Consider the following 16652-nt stretch of genomic DNA (forward strand, 5'->3'; position numbering starts at 1 on the left):
TTTGCACCGAGCATTTCTTAGATGCAAAAAGAAATGCACCATGCAAAGAAAGCTACAAATTTGGCGGGAAATTCTCCCTTGCACCGGAGTTCTCCTTTACAGCAGAAAACTCCACCGTACAAAGAAGCTGCAATTTAGCGGGAAAATAATTCAGTGGTGCCAAAGCGCACACAAAAACAAAAATCACAACTTTGGGTTCTGACATATATAATATGGCTTTTGTCACTATACCAGCTGGTATAGTTGTGGCAACAGAATTTCCTTTTTGGAGATGTATCAGAAATGGAGCATAAGCTGTAATCAGGAGTTTGAATGTCAAGACAACTTTATATGGTATTAAGAAAAACTTTTAATTTGTAATCTACTTTCTTTTAAGCTCTGTTTAGTATTTTGATTTTTATAAAAAAAAAAAAAGTCTTTTAACATTTGGAAATACAGAATTGCATTAGGCAGAAGACTTTCAATGTAAGAGTAACCAGTTAATGGTAGTAACCAGTTAATTGCAGGTTTCTATCAATGTTTAAGTATACTAGAAAAGAGTGGACATTTTAGAGTAGACCAGCAGTGAACCCAAACTCCCACTGATTTATTTTATTTATTTATGTTTTAAGAAAACTAGCCTATGTAATCGCCCTCATTTCTGCATCATTGTTTTGCACAACTGGATTGAATTTGTTTTGTAATGTCTGTTTGTTTCTAAATTGAGTAGAATTATAGCTTCCAATGAAATGGTTTTTAGGCCTTGGCTGATGATGGTAGTTTTTTGCCCGCTTACTATTCTGGAGACCACTTTAAATGATTTACTTAAACACGCAAAAACAAATTAGTCCCCTATTTCACATGTTTTTATGCTACTTTTTTATATTGTGATTCCAGGAGGGTTATAATTCAGTAATTAGCAATTCAGAGTAAATGAGTAATTCAGAGTAAATGCTCTGTCTGTCATTTTGAGCTCTGTGCTTGAATTGTATATTATATATGGTATAGTGTTTACATGCACACATTTACTCTTTCTCTTTTTCGCCAAGAAGTAAAATAAGATGCACTATAAACCAGGGGTAGGCAACCCTTGGCATTCATGCCAGAGCATAAGCATGGCACATGAAGGCATTTTGCTTGGCATACACACCTTGGGGCAAACAGCAGGGAAGGGGCTGGGGCTGTGCTGCCACAACGAGGATCAGGCCTCTCACGGCTCCCCTGCCACCCACCCCTGGCACACCAACATCTTACAAGTTGAGGTTGTGGGTGTTAGTTTTCAACCCCTGCTACAGACCTTTTTTGTTACTTTTTACCTTCTCTATTACGGGCATGTTGCTGTTGTTAATATTGTTATTTATTAATAACACCACTAATTTCAGTATTGTTGTTTATTTTAGGTTCTATCCGTGAAGAGAATGGAATAAGGTGGCATGTTTGCCCATATTGCTCTAAAGAATTTAAAAAACCCAGTGATCTAGTGCGTCACATTCGCATTCATACTCATGAGAAGCCATTCAAGTGTCCCCAGTGTTTCCGCGCCTTTGCTGTAAAGAGTACCCTTACAGCACACATAAAAACGCACACTGGCATTAAAGCCTTTAAGTGTCAGTGTTGTATGAAATGTTTTTCCACCTCAGGAAGTTTAAAAGTTCATATTCGTCTACATACAGGTAAGTGCTTCAAAGTTATTCCTGTTGTCTTTATGATGTGGGAGAAAAGTCTGGGAATAGGGGAACAAAATAAGGCCCTTAAATCTTAACACCTTTATCTTAATAGATATCCTTAAGTACCCTTAAATCTTTAAAAACAGAATGAGGCGCTGTTTACTGCTTATGAAAAATAATTTAATAACCATTTAAATCCTTAGCCCTATCGCATTATTGTATTGTCGACTTTTTTTAAAAGATTTTAATTTGTGTTCATGGCTCCAGTTCCCATTTGTGTTTGACATTTTATATTATGAATAGTTTTGTATTTTATAGTTACTATAAATACTTTGTATATTGAGAATTATGTACTTTGCATACTGCTTATACTGTTTTAGCATTATAGGATCAAGCAAACTGACAATTTTGTTCAATTATAATTACAATTGTCATGTGCTTTTAAAGACTTTCATGGTGAACAATATGTGTAGTTTAAGATAATGAATTGTTAGAAAATGATGCTGAATGGTGTGCTTGAGAACTCATTTTAAAATTCTTATATCTTAATATTGAATTATAGCAACGTACGGACATCAAGGCTCATATAGTTCATCTCCCAGAATGTATATAGCCAGGGTGTCAAACTCATCCTGGGCCCCAGGCTGGATTCATATGGCCAGCAGCAGGGGTGAGAGGAGGACCAAGCTGCTGCCAATGGGCATGTCCAGCAGGGCTTAAGGGCTCTGAATTCTGCAGCAAACCACATCTCTTAACCACACCCCCAACTTCAGGTGGCTTGGCAAGCCTGACAGAACAGGTTCATGGGCCATCTGCTTGACACCCCTGATAATGCAGGATTTTCAATCCTTAATTAACCCAGATGAGTGTCTACCAGGCTCTTTTTGAAAATCTCCAAAGGAGGAAATAAACAAGATTTACATAACTTCCCTAGGAAACTTGTCCCATTGTTCTTCTGGGACGTAATTTAAATCTGCCTTGCCTATGGCCTTGCCATCCCACCTTCTGAAGCAAGGGAAACAAAATGAAGGAAAAATGTTCTTTCAGATATTTGAAAACTCCTGTTATATTTTCTGTCCCGTCCTGCTGTCTCTTTTTCTCTGAACTAAACATACCTAAATCTTTCAGCCAACCTGATATGACTTACTTTCTTGTTAAATTGTGGGCCCCCACCCTGTGTGCAGTGTAGACTAGTTAAGTAGAATGGTACTCTAGTGTCTCATTTATACTGATTCTGTTAATGGAACCTATTTGTTTTCTCTATGATAGCACAGTATTGCTAAATCATATTGAATCTATGGTCCAGCATAATTTCTAGATTACTCTTAACTAGTTGGATGGCAGTGCAGATATTCCTCTTCCCACTTGTATAGGTGCATTTGTTTTTTCTTTCCTTATACCATATATGTGTCTGTTGAATATCATTTTGTTTCTGTCCAGCTCTCCATTTCAGCAAAATGTCTTTTAAATTTTAATTCTATCCTTCATAGTATTTTGCAGCTCTCAGTTTTGTTATCTGTAAATTAGTTGCCATATGCTATCTTTCTTTACATCCAAGTTGTTAATAAAAATGATAAACAGCACTAACCCCTGTGGAATGAATTTGAATCTTCTTGCCACCCTGATGGTAATCCATTAATAATATTTGTGGTTCTTGAAGCAATTTTGTATCCATTTAATGGTAATTTGGTTTGGCCCACATTTCTCCAGTTCATTTAAGTGGGACTGAGTCAAGAGCCATATTTAAAACAAGCGTATGGCCATCTCATCTCTCTTATTCACCAAAACAATTATTCTGTAAAAGAAGGAAATGTAAATTTGCTTGACATTCTTTGTGCTTAACAAATACTTCTTGACTTCTAGTGATCATTTTTTATTCTCCAAATATTTACATTTTTTTTTTTTCCTATTTGCTCTCAGTACTTCCCAGGTATTGAAGTCAGGTAGGCTAGTCTGTAAGGGCACTGGTACAAATGTGGGGGGACACAACCCAGCGCTTTACTGGAAGAAGAATCACATCAGTTTGACCTCATTCAATCAACTATTAGATAAAAGCACCAAAAAGCCCAGCTGAAGCACATAAGCTACACAGGCACTAGGCAATCCAGGTCAAACTGATGCAGTTCCTCTTCTGGGCATGCTCTGTGCTGAACTAAAAGTAAAGCTCTTGGTTGTTTTGTTTCCCCACCCCAAATCTGTAAGCAGCCTAAGTGCTTGAATTTTCCTTTCCCCCCTTTAAAGGTAATCATTCTGCTAACCTTCTCCAGTCCCCTTGATCCACCTTCATCCTCTAAAAGTTTGCAAATAATATTGTCAGTGGCTCAGACTTTTTCAAGAAGTCCTGTCAACCTGTGTCAGGCTGCACTTATTTAAATAAAGATTTGTCAAGAGTTCTGTAATATACTCAATTTATGATCTGCATCTCTTCCACTTTTGCTATTTATGTAGTCACAGTTTATTTCCTTTTGTGAAGACTGAAGAAAAATATGTATTGAGTGATTCTGCTGCCTTAGAGTCTTTTTTCTTAGTAGTTCACCTTCTCCACTGAGCAGAAGACCCATAGTTTCTCTGATCTGTCTTTTCTGTATGATACTTGTACAATTCTTTCTTGTTTCCTTGCATCTTTCCCCACTCCTATATAGCCTTTACTTTTAGAAGTTAGTCATTTACTAAAACAGCACCAAAAATAAACCAAATAATAAAAACTCAAAAGAAAAGATTTTCATATTACAGCTTTTATTCTTGGGGAAATGTAAATAAACCATAAAGTAACATAATTTAATCTTTTGCAGGTGTTAGACCTTTTGCTTGTCCTCACTGTGATAAAAAATTTAGAACATCTGGCCATAGGAAAACTCACATCGCTTCACACTTTAAACACACTGAACTAAGGAAGTTGCGACATCAGCGCAAACCTACAAAAGTTCGAGTTGGAAAAAACAGTGTTCCGGTACCAGATATTCCTTTGCAAGAACCCATACTCATCACTGATTTAGGTAAAGATTTGGTGAATATATTTATGTAATTTTGTCATTGATAATCCTAAGATTAGAATGACTAAACTAAGGATCATTATTTAATCAGAAAAAGACAGATTCTATGCTCACTCAGGAAGATCATCTCCAAATAAACAGCAACAAGAAAGAGGAATTTGTTTTGTGTTTGAATTGAAAGGTTCTGAACTAAGAATAGTAGGCTTTTTATTTTTGTAGGCAAACAGTATAAACTTAGGCCAAAGTTAACTCGTATCACGCTGGAATAGAAAGGGCAAAAATACTTACTGGTTTCCTTTAGTTTTTGAGCTATTTATTAGAGAACACTTTATAATCCTTATTCTGATCAAAATCCTAATAAAATGATATGGCTTTAGTGGGTTCAGTGTAATTGGATTCATAACGGAAGTAGAGTTCAATTAGCGACAGCACTTTAACAGAGGACATCATAATGACGGAGTGAATTATAGAAGGATTACATGGAGTCTTTCATTCTCATTTTATTGTGGTACAGGGTGTTACATTTATGTATCACTTTTTAAACCATTTTTCATTTTAGTGACACTTTTTTTTTCCAGCTTTACAATGCAATCCTTCATGTCATAAATGAGAACTTGGATAAAGTGTACAAATTATTGTAATGTTTCCATACTTAAATCTTCACATAGAAATATTTGATTGTAGTTCCATTAAATCTGGGTGTGTTCCTGCTTTGACCCTCAGGTAATATTTCCAAAATTCCAACCAAAGTGCAAACACCTTTTATAAGTTTTTAAAAAGATGGAACTGTAGGTCTCTAGTAGCTTTAAAAAAGGTTAAAACAGGCATATCAAACAGGTGGACCCCATTATTTTCTTATTTCTTAATGGAAATGAAAACCTATAAATTACTGCTGCTTCAATCAAAAGTTGCTAATAAAAACAGTTTTTAATGCCATTTCACTTATTTATAATGAAGGTAATAAGCTTAAAATCCTTGTTGGGTCATGTAAGTAATAAGTATAATATGTATTATTTTAGTGCCATTTGTATGTAACTTCCTGATTTTACAGGTGAGCTCTAGTGGTTCTGGCATTGTTTAAGCTTTATCTTGATTGGTATTTAAAGCTGCTTTGTTAAATTGTTTTCACTGATATGGTCTAAAATTTTTGGAGAGATAAGGCAATGAATACATTTTATAGAACATATTACTTGAACGTGTTTTAATACAGAACCTTTTAGATTCTAATTATAACAAACTCCTCGCCAAGTGGAAGGCTCTAAAATGAATGTTGAGATATTATCCTAGGTTATTGTCATTTAGTTCAGGGCACCCTAGTACGGGAGACTCCTCATCTAGAAAAATTGGGTAGATTTCCAGTTTCTTTCATGGAGTATTGCAAAATGGGTCAGAAAGTCTTGCTCTGAATTTTTCAGTTCCTCTGATTATGGTGTGGTCAATTAATTTTGTGTTTAGAAAACAGTGAAATACCACTTGAGTTTAATCTAACATGGGGTAGGCAGTTATTTGCAATTGCAGGCCACACAGGCAGTTCTGGGGAGCTGCCACGGGCTGGTCAGAGCCCCCATCCCGCAATAGCCCAGTCCCACCACCTCTAGCAACACACAGCCCCAGCCCTGACCCTGGCCCAGCACGTGCCTGCTCTGGACTCGTCCCAGCCGGAACGGACCATCTGGAACCCGCGCACAGAGCCCTGCCCCTGTCCCACTCCATGCCTGCTTTGGACTGCCTAGCCATGCCGAGCAGTGGCGGTGGCCAGGTAGAAGCTGCTGCTCAGCACGGAGGAAAAGTGGCTCCTCCTCACTGCTGCCGGGCCCTTCTTGCTGCAGCTACCTGGAGCCTGCGCCTGGGCTGCCCTGCATCTCTTCTCTGCTGCTGTCACTGCTGCCTCCAGGCTACCCAGTGGGACAGCGATGGCAGTGCAGAAGAGCTGCAGGGCAGCCCGCACACTGGCTACGGGCAGCTGCAGCAAGAAGGACCTGGCAGCAGCGACAGGGGAGGGGCCACTTTCCCTCCGTTTTCAGCAGCAGCTTCTGCCCAGCTGCCACTACTGCTGCTGCTGCTTTTTGTCTGCTGCTGCTGCTCAGCATGGGCGGGCGAGTCTGGAGCAGGCGTGGGGCCAGGGCTGTGTGTATGGGTTCTGGCCGGTCTGCACTGGTCCGCTCTGCTAAGCCAAGTCCAGAGCAGGCCGGGGTTGGGGCTGTGTGCGCAAGTCCCCACTGGTACCATGGGTCTGGGGCCAGCAGCAGTGGCAGCTGGAAAGAGCTGCCCCCACCTGTCCTGCCTAGAAAGGCAGTCCAGCTGTGGAGCCACCCCAACACCACTGCGTGCCCAGAGGGCAGCACGGTGTACCACGGGCCAGACAGGACCAAGGAACCCACTGCAGGCAAAGACCTCCACAGGCTGGATTTTGCCCGCCCCTAATATAGCACAAAAAATCGGTAAGTTTAAAGCATTTAATAGCCCTTTGTATAGAACATTAATATACCTATGTTTATATTGTTATTCTTTTCATTGGTAATTTTTTTTCATTTTAAATTTCTTGAAGTCTTTAAGGATAGTTCAGATACTAATAAATACTTTATTTGTAAGGTAGCTTTGTATTTATTTACTAACTATTTTTTCCCCCCATGCTAAACTCCAGTTCTGTTTATACACAAATAAAATAATTTAAGTTATAGTTGTCTGTTTCTTAGGCTGCTAGATTTTGTTTACTGTTTAAACTTGTATTTGTGTAACACGTAAGTGTTTGCATTTCTTGTAGATATGATTCCTCAGAAATTATTTAAGTTTTACTTGTTCTGTGGTTGTGGCAGCATCAGCTGTCATATTGGAAAAAACCAACATTGAATTCATTACTGTCATTACAAATCAGCACTCTGGTACACTGTTGATTCACTATGAAATTCTGAGTGACATGTTTTGATTTGTAACAAAATGCTCTTGCTAACTTTACTAGTCTGTCACTTTTTTCTCTGCCTTGTCTATTATGCTGTTCATAGTCACTCTTCATATAGTAATGTATTTGTTATTTTGTATTTTGGTAATATCCTTGTTCTATGACCTTTGCTAGTCTTAAAATATGTTTTTATTTCCATTTGCTCTAAGAATACAAGTTGCCAGTTTTTTGGAGAGAAGAATTTTATTAAAATAAGTAAATACCTCATTCCTTTTACACAAAAGAGTATACATTTTGGTTCCACATTCCCCTGCTTATTTTTAAGAGCTTCCTATCTAGATAGTTAATGTTTTCCTATGAGCTATTGTATTGAGCTCAGCTAGGAATGTTGCCTGGACTGAATAGACTACAAGAAAAAAACTAAGTATTTTTCTCTGTAGTGATTAGGCTGCATACTTTGTAAACACATTATGTGCAAGGGTAATTTGTTACAAATAAATTAGCCCTGCACATTACTGGTTGTATCCCAGCATCATAGAAATTGGACCTTTTATTATTCCTACATAAGGTTGCACAAGTATGAACACAGTGATGATACATAATTCTTCTGAGAGAAAATTATTCAGTTATTCTCCTTTGACTAGCTGGCTACTTGGACCTTCTTGCTATGAATTTCTACTTGGAGACTTTTTGTCTTATGTACCCATACATGTGCTCCAGTGTTTCCTTCCCTTCTGTTCCTTCTCAGCCTGCTCTTTTTCAGGCTGAAGAGTCCCAAGTCCCTCAATCTTTCCTCATATGGAAGTGCGGTGCCCAGTACTGGACGCAGTACTCCAGCTGCGGTCTCACCAAAGCTAAGTAGAGTGGAAGAATCACTTTCCTAGTTTTGCTGTAGATTATTTGCCCTGTTGGCTACGGCGTCATGCTGCCGTCTCATATTCATACTGTGGTCTGTTATTACCCTCAGGTCCCTTTCATGGTGCTGGTCAGTTTGGCGTTGCCAAGCCTGTAGGTGTTTAGGGAGTATTTTGTCCCCAGATGGAGCACTTTACATTTCTCGACATTGAACTTCATTTGATTCCAATCCACCCAGCTTGCTAGCCTTTATCTGCAGCCTATCTTCAAGCGTGACCACACTTCCCCATAACTTGGTCATGGTCATCCGTGAACTTGGCCAGTGAGCTCTTCACCCCTGCATCTAAATCATTGATAAAGATGTTGAAAAGCACTGGACCAAGCACTGACCCCAAGAGACACCATTGGCCACTTTTCACCAAGATGACACACATCCGTTCATTAAAACTCTCTGGGTCCTACCCCGGAACCAGCTCCCTACGCATCCGTTTCATGGTTGAGTCCACAGTCATTCAATTTACTCATGAGAACATCATGGGATACTAGATCAAAGGCCTTTTGGAAGTCAAGGTATACAATGTCATCCTCCTCTCCCTTTTTTTGATTTAGGGGAATCTTCCCAGTAGATGTTTCGTTTGCAGGTTGTCTATGTTTAGGACCTTGAGAGAGATGGAGAGTGCATGCTAGTATTGGTTTTTGATGAAGCTATCGTGAGTTTTCTTGACCCTCTGTAGCTTATGTACAAGCTCATAAACACTTGGTAATTTTGATACTGATGTTCCTACATGATGGTAAGATTTTGTGACTTCACAAGGTCCTAAAAGACCTTGTAAAGTGTTTGTTGAAATTTGTGCCAGAGGCACCTAACTGGCTATAACAAAGACTAGCAGGTCCAACTGTTGTTGATTCTATTATAATGCTTTTCTGTCCCATTCTGTCCTGTTTCAGGAGTAGCAGTCCATTTGATGCTCAGCAAAATCTCTATTCCCTTTTCAGTTGCTCTTCTCAATCCTTTCTTACCCTGTTAGAGGACTCGGCATAAACCCAGAACTGTTTCCAACACTACTGGTGTCTGCTGTCTCTCCTTCACATGTGTAGGGCTTTTTCTCAGGTACTACCTGTGTTTTTTCAGTGGTCTGTAGGGTTTACTGCTTGGTCTTTCAGATCTAGGGTTCTAGCTCCTATGGACTATGGATAGAAATTGTGCTGCTCTAGCTTGCATTTCTGGCCACTTGTTTTCATCCACCATGTTTTAAAACCAGTTGGCAGGCTCTCCAGCACATTTCAGGTTTTCCAAACTGTTGATCAGGCAGTTGTAACTTCCTCTTCTGAGACGTTGGCCCCTTCTAAGATGTAGCGAATTTCTAGGAACAATATGTGGCTCATGTGCTTCAGGTCTCTTTCAGCCTCTTAAATCAGGGGTCTGCAACTTATGGTCTGCTGGTCAGATCCATCCTGCAGAACCTTTTGGATCCAGGCTGTGGAAGTGGGGCTTTGGTAGCAGGGTTGCCTTCTGCAGGCATTCTCCCTGGACCACTGTGGGGAGCAATGCCAGCTGCAGGTGCTCTCCCTTTGCTGCCACAGGGACCAATGCAGGCTGTTGGTGCTCTCTATGGGCTGTTGCTGTGGGGACCATTGCTGGCAGTGGCAGGATCCTAGTGCCTGCCTGCCTACCTGCTTGCTTCTGATCCCAGGTAGGTCACACCAGCCAACAGCTGGAAAAAGTTGCCAACCTTGTCATAAAGATCCTTCCCCAGCCTGTCCTGTCCAAGGTAGCTCTACACCCTAAATATCCTTCACCAGCCTGTCCTGTCCAAGGTAGCTCTACACATTAATGCTGCCATTATGTATCTGGCCAAAATTATCTGATGCATGTCAGTCTTGTCCTCGAATGGACAAATGAGCAGACAAGAAGTATAGGGGAATTTCCTGCATATTTATACTTGCATCAGATTCATTATCTATGGCTGGGGCGGGCAAAGTCTGCCCATGGTCTGGATTGGTCCCTTGGCGGACTTCATCTTCCAGCAGCCCCTGCCTGCATTGCTACGGCCGGTTTCCATGGAGGCCCCAGGAGCTTTGGATTCATGAGAGTGCAGGGCCAGGGCCAGGGTTTCCATGGCCCCAGCTGGCAGGGTGCACAGCAGGGCAGGGAGTTGTTCTGGAGCCAGAATCTCGTGGCAGTGACAGCGTGGTCTGGAGCTGGGGCAGAGTGGACAGAAGATCACAGCTCTGTCCCGCCTCTGGACCACATTGTCACTGCTGCAAGATCCCAGTCCTGGCCCCAGACCAGTTCACCACCCAGTCACGCACCCTGCCAGTGCTCCTGGGACAAGTCTCCATGAAAACCCTGGCCCCACACTGTCATGGCCCTGCTGATTCTGGGGTCTCCATGGAAACTGGCCACAGTGATGTGGGAGGGACTGCTGGGAAATGGAGTCCAGTCACTGGCCGGATCCTATTTGGCATCCAGAGACAGAAGGCTAGACTACCATGGTAGATGAGCATATCACACTGCAGTTTGAATAGTTAATTACCAGGCCCTTTTAGTTCAGTATGATTTTATGGGTGCATTGTAGTGGTGCTGGACTCTTTTCCCTCAAGCTATAAGGAGTTTGTCTCCTCTTTACTTAAGTGTTGACCAGCTGTTGACTAAGACAACTGTGGACATAGCTGATGCAACATTCCACTCAGTGACTGTGGTGGTTATGATGAAGCATTCCTCATGCCTGCAGAGTTTGTTTCCCAAAAGAGAGCCAAGCCTAATGATTTTCTTTTTGAGAGCATGGCATTTTTTATCCCCAAGATAGATCAAGCTTTCCATATACTTAAAGATTTGAGGACAGCTCACTAATCCTTGAGGATTTCTGTTTATCACTTTTCTGGGAGCTCCCCTCCTCACAAGGTCCCTAAACCTTTTTCATCACTGACTTCTGAAATCTTTCATTCTCTGAAGCCTCCAGAGACCCACCAAAATGTCATTGACAAAAGCAAGCGCATTAGATGCTTTTTGGCAGGTGGGATATTGGACAGTGCACTTGGGAGATGCTTACTACTCTTGGTAAGCCCCTTTTCCAGACTGCCTAGCCATTTAACTGGCATTTAGGTCAGGCAATGGAAATGCAAAAACTGTTTGTCTGGGAGGAAGGATATAAGCTGGACTCCCAAAATCTCTGAGTCTTTGCCAGCTGTTGTATTTCTAGGTTTCCTGATGCCTAATTTGTCATCTTCCTGGGATTAACAATCACAGATACAGTTATTTATTACATGCATCAATCTACACTTTAAGTATTTTAATGAAAGGGGTTGTCCCCACTGCTATCTGAATAATTTATAATAAGGAATTTCATCCAGATGCCCAGGTTTGATTAAAGTTATCAGGCTTTGTCTTCATATATGTGCTGTTTAACAACTGTTTAACTATGATGGTCTTTAAGAGGCTGTTAAGTTTTGATCCTTGGCACTGGGTACCATTCCTTATAGTAAAAGGTTTCAATTACATTTTGTTACCATGGTTACACGCTTAGTAAGTGTTCTCCTGTTTAGCTCAGGAAAAAATTGAATTGGGCTTTACAAGTCTGTTAAGGTTAACCCAGAATTTGTATGATTTTATAAAGCAATATACTGTTCCTTTCTTTATACAGGATTAAAGTACTTAAGTGCACAGGCTTCTAATTTATTCCACACAGTGCACATTTCATTGTTTCCCCTTATCGTGAGAGAGGACTCTCTTGGACTAGCACATGGTCATTTAGTGACAGGAAATCTTAACTTTTTTTGAGAGTTGTCTGACTTCTGAGTAAATTGTAGAATCAGCATCTGTTTAAATTGTGAATTTTGGATGGCACTTAAAAATATAATTCACAAGCATTGGTCATTTGACCCCTTTTTTTTTTTAACGTAGATTTTATGCGGCAAACAAATACTATGGTGATGGGTACTTCTTACATAAACTTTTCCAAATTTAAATCTCTCACAACAAAATGTATATACATCTTGGGATTCTTTAGTTCAGGGGTTCCCAAAGTTTTTATGCTGCGGCTTGGCAAACTGCGCCCTGGAAGTCACAACTGATCATGGCCTGAATTTCTGGCCGGAAGACGGGTAAGAATACTTCCATCCCACGGGCGGGGGCAGGTGGGCCAAACCCTGTGCTACAGCAGGCCCAGCGAAAGGAGCTGCTGTCTCTCCACCTGATTCTGGGGGCCACGGTTTGCCAGTCCGCAGCCATTTTCCGGTCCGGCAGCTGGCCCAGCACTAGGGCGCAGCCCAAGGATTGTGAACCCCTGCTTTAGTTGATTAAATGCCATGTGATTTTGACTGAAATACAGTTGAATGAATGGGACTTCAGCTGATCAGCTTTGAATTAATAAATAGTTTTATTTAACTTATAGTTTTGTTTTAAATGTGTTGAAGGGCATATTGGGTCATATTTAAAGCTTAAGGGAACAGGGTAGCACTGTAAGTAGTAGAAGGACACAGTTAAATGTTCCACACATTAATTTCAGTAGATGCTCAAAAGATGGTTGATTCCCTCCCCCCCCCGCCTCCCGTCTTACAGATTTTTATATTAAAAAGCTGTCATGCTTTTAAAAGTAGGCTAGCTCTTTGAACTGCTGCATCTTTCTTAGTAAATTTACCAAATAATCCTCTTTTGTTCTTTTGTTTATACATGCAGGTCTTATCCAGCCAATCCCCAGGAATAGCCAGTTCTTCCAAAATTATTTTAATAATGGTTTTGTGAATGAAGCAGACAGGCCATATAAGTGTTATTATTGTCACCGAGCATATAAAAAATCTTGCCACCTTAAGCAACATATCAGGTAAAACAAATTCAAGAAGAAAGAAATGTGTTCAGTAAATGATTTAATGTGAAATGGGTACAGCTAAAATGATGGAATAAATTGTAGAAGACTTTCATGTAACACTCACTGCTGAGATTTCAGCTGTTCTATTTTTCAGTTTTTACCTACAATATTAAACAGTTAAGTTGACCCATGAAGTTGACTATGGAGGTGGAGGCTGTGTATATTTTTGTAGTACTAACTTGACTATCCTTAAACAAACAAAAGCAAAAACAGCTTTTAAAGTAAATGCCTCTAGTAATGCATAAACCTTTGTAAAGTTACACGTGAAAGCCTGTGTTTTTTTCCCCTTAAATATTCCAACAATGGGGATATTTTCATCACATGTGCTGAGAGAATAACTGTAAGCAGTAATGGATTGTCGTCTTCCAGCTGGATTAGCAGTAGAGGAGATGGTATGTTTTGCTAATGGAATTGCAGATATTCATAGAGAAACAAAGAGACTCTGGGATCTTGGTTTCCATTCTAGGTTCTGAAAGAGAACATACCATCCTAGTTGCAAATTTTTGAGCCTGTTCCATCCCCAAGCAATGACCTTTTCTGCCTTATTCTCTTAAGCATGTCCCTGTCCAAGTTGTTTCTTCCCTAACCTGGCTCCCAGTTTCAGTCCTGTTCTCTTCAGACTTCATATCCAGTGCTCAATCTCCATGACCGACTAGGCTCCATTTCCTCAAACACTAGCTTCTTGTCTGATTTCAGCCCCTCTGTTCCCACAGCCTTCCAGTACACATCCTATTTCACTTATTGGCCTCCCAATGCCAGTCTCCTCACCCCAGCTCTTAGTTGCAATATCCCAGTCTCTCCCTCTTCCTCATAATTAGTCATCTCATGCTAATTGACTGTTCCAGCTCCCATGCCCACCCTCCAGTTCCTTTCTGCATTCTAATTGGGTAGGTCCTCTCCATCTTGCCTGAACATTGAAAGCACAATCTCCACTCCTTTCAGTTTTGGTATATGGCCCATAGCAACTTGGATTTGCATGTGCAGGAAAAAAAGGCCTGGATTAGTCTGCTCAGGATGGACAGAATGCACAGAAAATTTAACAATGGAACATTAGCAACATCTCTACTAACTATGTGCAAACTGCAGTTTTTCAGTTTAAAAAAAAAAATTGCCTAAACCTGTGTGATTTACACTTTAGCAAAAGGCATGTCTTAGGCACAACAGCCTTCCTGTGCCAGACTGGGATGCCTCATACCTCTCATTAACGGGCATGAGCGGGTTAATTTACCTGCGACAATGTCTATACTAGTGATTCTCAACTCGGGTGCTGTGGCACCCTGGGGTGTCTTGAAATCCTTTTAAAGGTGTGGCAGTATGCCACACAGTATTTGCAGTGTTAAGTGCACAAGCATGATTCACAAGATAAACCCAGCAATTTCAAATAAGAATTAATAGTGTTAAAAGCATTCTGACCTGTTTTGGTCTTTCTGAGTTTTTTGGAATAGAAGAACTGCTCTATTAGTTTTCCATAGTTAAAAAATAAGTGAAAATTACTGTAAGAGCTGGCATTTTCTGAGGAGTGCCTTGAATGTAAAAAGGTTGAGAACCACCAGTTTACGCTATCTGACTTACTGCTGCTTTAATGGCAGTGGTGAAGCTGGCCCTTCTGGTGTAGCTGCTATTCTGTTAGCAGAAAAGAGTATGTTCTGTTGTTGAGCCACCAATGTCTTACTCAGAAGGCATAAGCTCTGTCATCTGAAGGCATCTTTTGTTGACAGAGCTGCATCCATACTGAGGCTTTGGTGGCAAAGCTATGTTAGCTACTGAGTAATCTTTTTCTCACCCTGACGTATTCTGCCAGCAGAATTCTGTAATGTAGAGAGAGGCTAAGAAAAGCTTGTCAGAAAGTTTTTCCACATGATCGGAACAAGTATTCCCTAAACTTTCTTGGAAGCAGTTGAATTGTTTTAACTCAAATTGGGCGAGCAAAACAAAATAGGGAAAAAAAGCACCCCAACCTGCGGCAGAAATTCAACAAACAAATTTTCAGGTCAACTTGTTCAACTCTAATTATAAGTAACTGAATATAAAGTCTTACTAGCTGGTACTTACAGACAGACCTAGAATAATACGAGTAAGTTTAATAGTGTTGTTTTTCCTTTGCAAGCGAAGATGACTGCATCGTGGGGGGTGGGGGCGGAGAAAGAGAGAAAAGAAGTGGGAAAGGGAAAAGGAGGGAGAAAAGAGAAAGGTAAAAAGGAGAAAGGAGAGGGGGGAAAGAGAGAGGAGCGGGGTGGAGGCTAAGTCACGTGGGTATGCAGGTGATTTATAAACCCAATCTATGCCCTGAGCAATCTGCTGCAGCAGGGGCAGGAGAGTGATGAGGACTGTTTAATAATATAGCTTATTAAAACTTAGATGTTCAGATTTTGTTGAATAGAATTACATTCCTTCTGGGCAGGTTTTTTGACTATTTCTTTTTTGTTTTGAATGACTTAAGAAATCAGACCTGTAATCTGCCTCTAATATGTTTTCTCTTTAAAAAGGTCACACACTGGTGAAAAGCCATTTAAATGTTCTCAGTGTGGAAGAGGTTTTGTGTCAGCTGGGGTGCTAAAAGCACATATCCGTACGCATACTGGATTGAAAGCTTTTAAGTGTCTTATTTGTAACGGGGCCTTCACTACTGGCGGTAGCCTCAGGCGACACATGGGGATCCATAATGATCTTCGACCATACATGTGTCCATATTGTCAGAAAACATTCAAAACTTCGTTAAACTGTAAAAAGCACATGAAAACACATAGGTAAGTGGTCAGCTTTTATTTTAATTTTTCAGTTTATTTCAATAGTCTAGTTAGAAGCTTTCTTGAAACCTCAGGATTGGTTTACAAGCTATTCCTTATTGCCTGGATTCTATAACATTAACTAAACTCTGAACCTAAAATCCTCTTTAGTTCATGCATAGATATTGCTTTCAGTATTACTCACTGGGCATGTCTACAACATGCAATTAAGGTGCAGCAATAAACTCCAGCACTTACTGTGCCCGAGTTTATTGCTCCTGGATGCGCCATTTGAATGTGCTCCTGGGACCACAGCATGTTGAACTTGGTTGGAGCAGCTCCAGCTGGGACGGGGCAATGGGGGTCAGCCTGCCAACCCTGGGCTGCTCCTGCCCAGCTCAATGTGCTGTGGAGGGATTGGCTGGGTCACAAGGGTGCTCCAGTGCGGGGTTAGGTGGTAGGCAGCCCCTGCGCTGAAGCACCTTTGTGCTCCAGCCAGCTGTGTCAGCATCTACATGTGTGTTGCTGCAGAGTTTATTAGTTTCTTGTGGCATGACAGTGCTGCATGTGTAGACATTTGCTGTGGAGCTAATTAGGCCACTCCACCATAAACATCTCATGTAGAGGCACCCACTAAGGAGATTTTTGCTTACAGTTTTACTCTG

The 16652-nt window shown here is 40.8% G+C and overlaps 1 protein-coding gene across 1 annotated transcript in view; it reads left to right on the forward strand.

Moving 5' to 3' along the window:
* The window catches only part of ZNF236 (zinc finger protein 236), a 139072-nt gene that overhangs the window by 72101 nt on the left and 50319 nt on the right, over positions 1-16652 (forward strand). Inside the window, exons 11-14 of the mRNA XM_025210666.1 lie at positions 1380-1652; positions 4439-4642; positions 13072-13216; positions 15748-16008. Of these exons, the coding sequence (XP_025066451.1) occupies positions 1380-1652; positions 4439-4642; positions 13072-13216; positions 15748-16008 (883 nt within the window). The remainder of the gene's footprint in view (positions 1-1379; positions 1653-4438; positions 4643-13071; positions 13217-15747; positions 16009-16652) is intronic.

The sequence above is a fragment of the Alligator sinensis genome, unplaced genomic scaffold, assembly GCF_000455745.1.
Source record: "Alligator sinensis unplaced genomic scaffold, ASM45574v1 scaffold286_1, whole genome shotgun sequence".
Taxonomy (NCBI): Eukaryota; Metazoa; Chordata; order Crocodylia; family Alligatoridae; genus Alligator; species Alligator sinensis.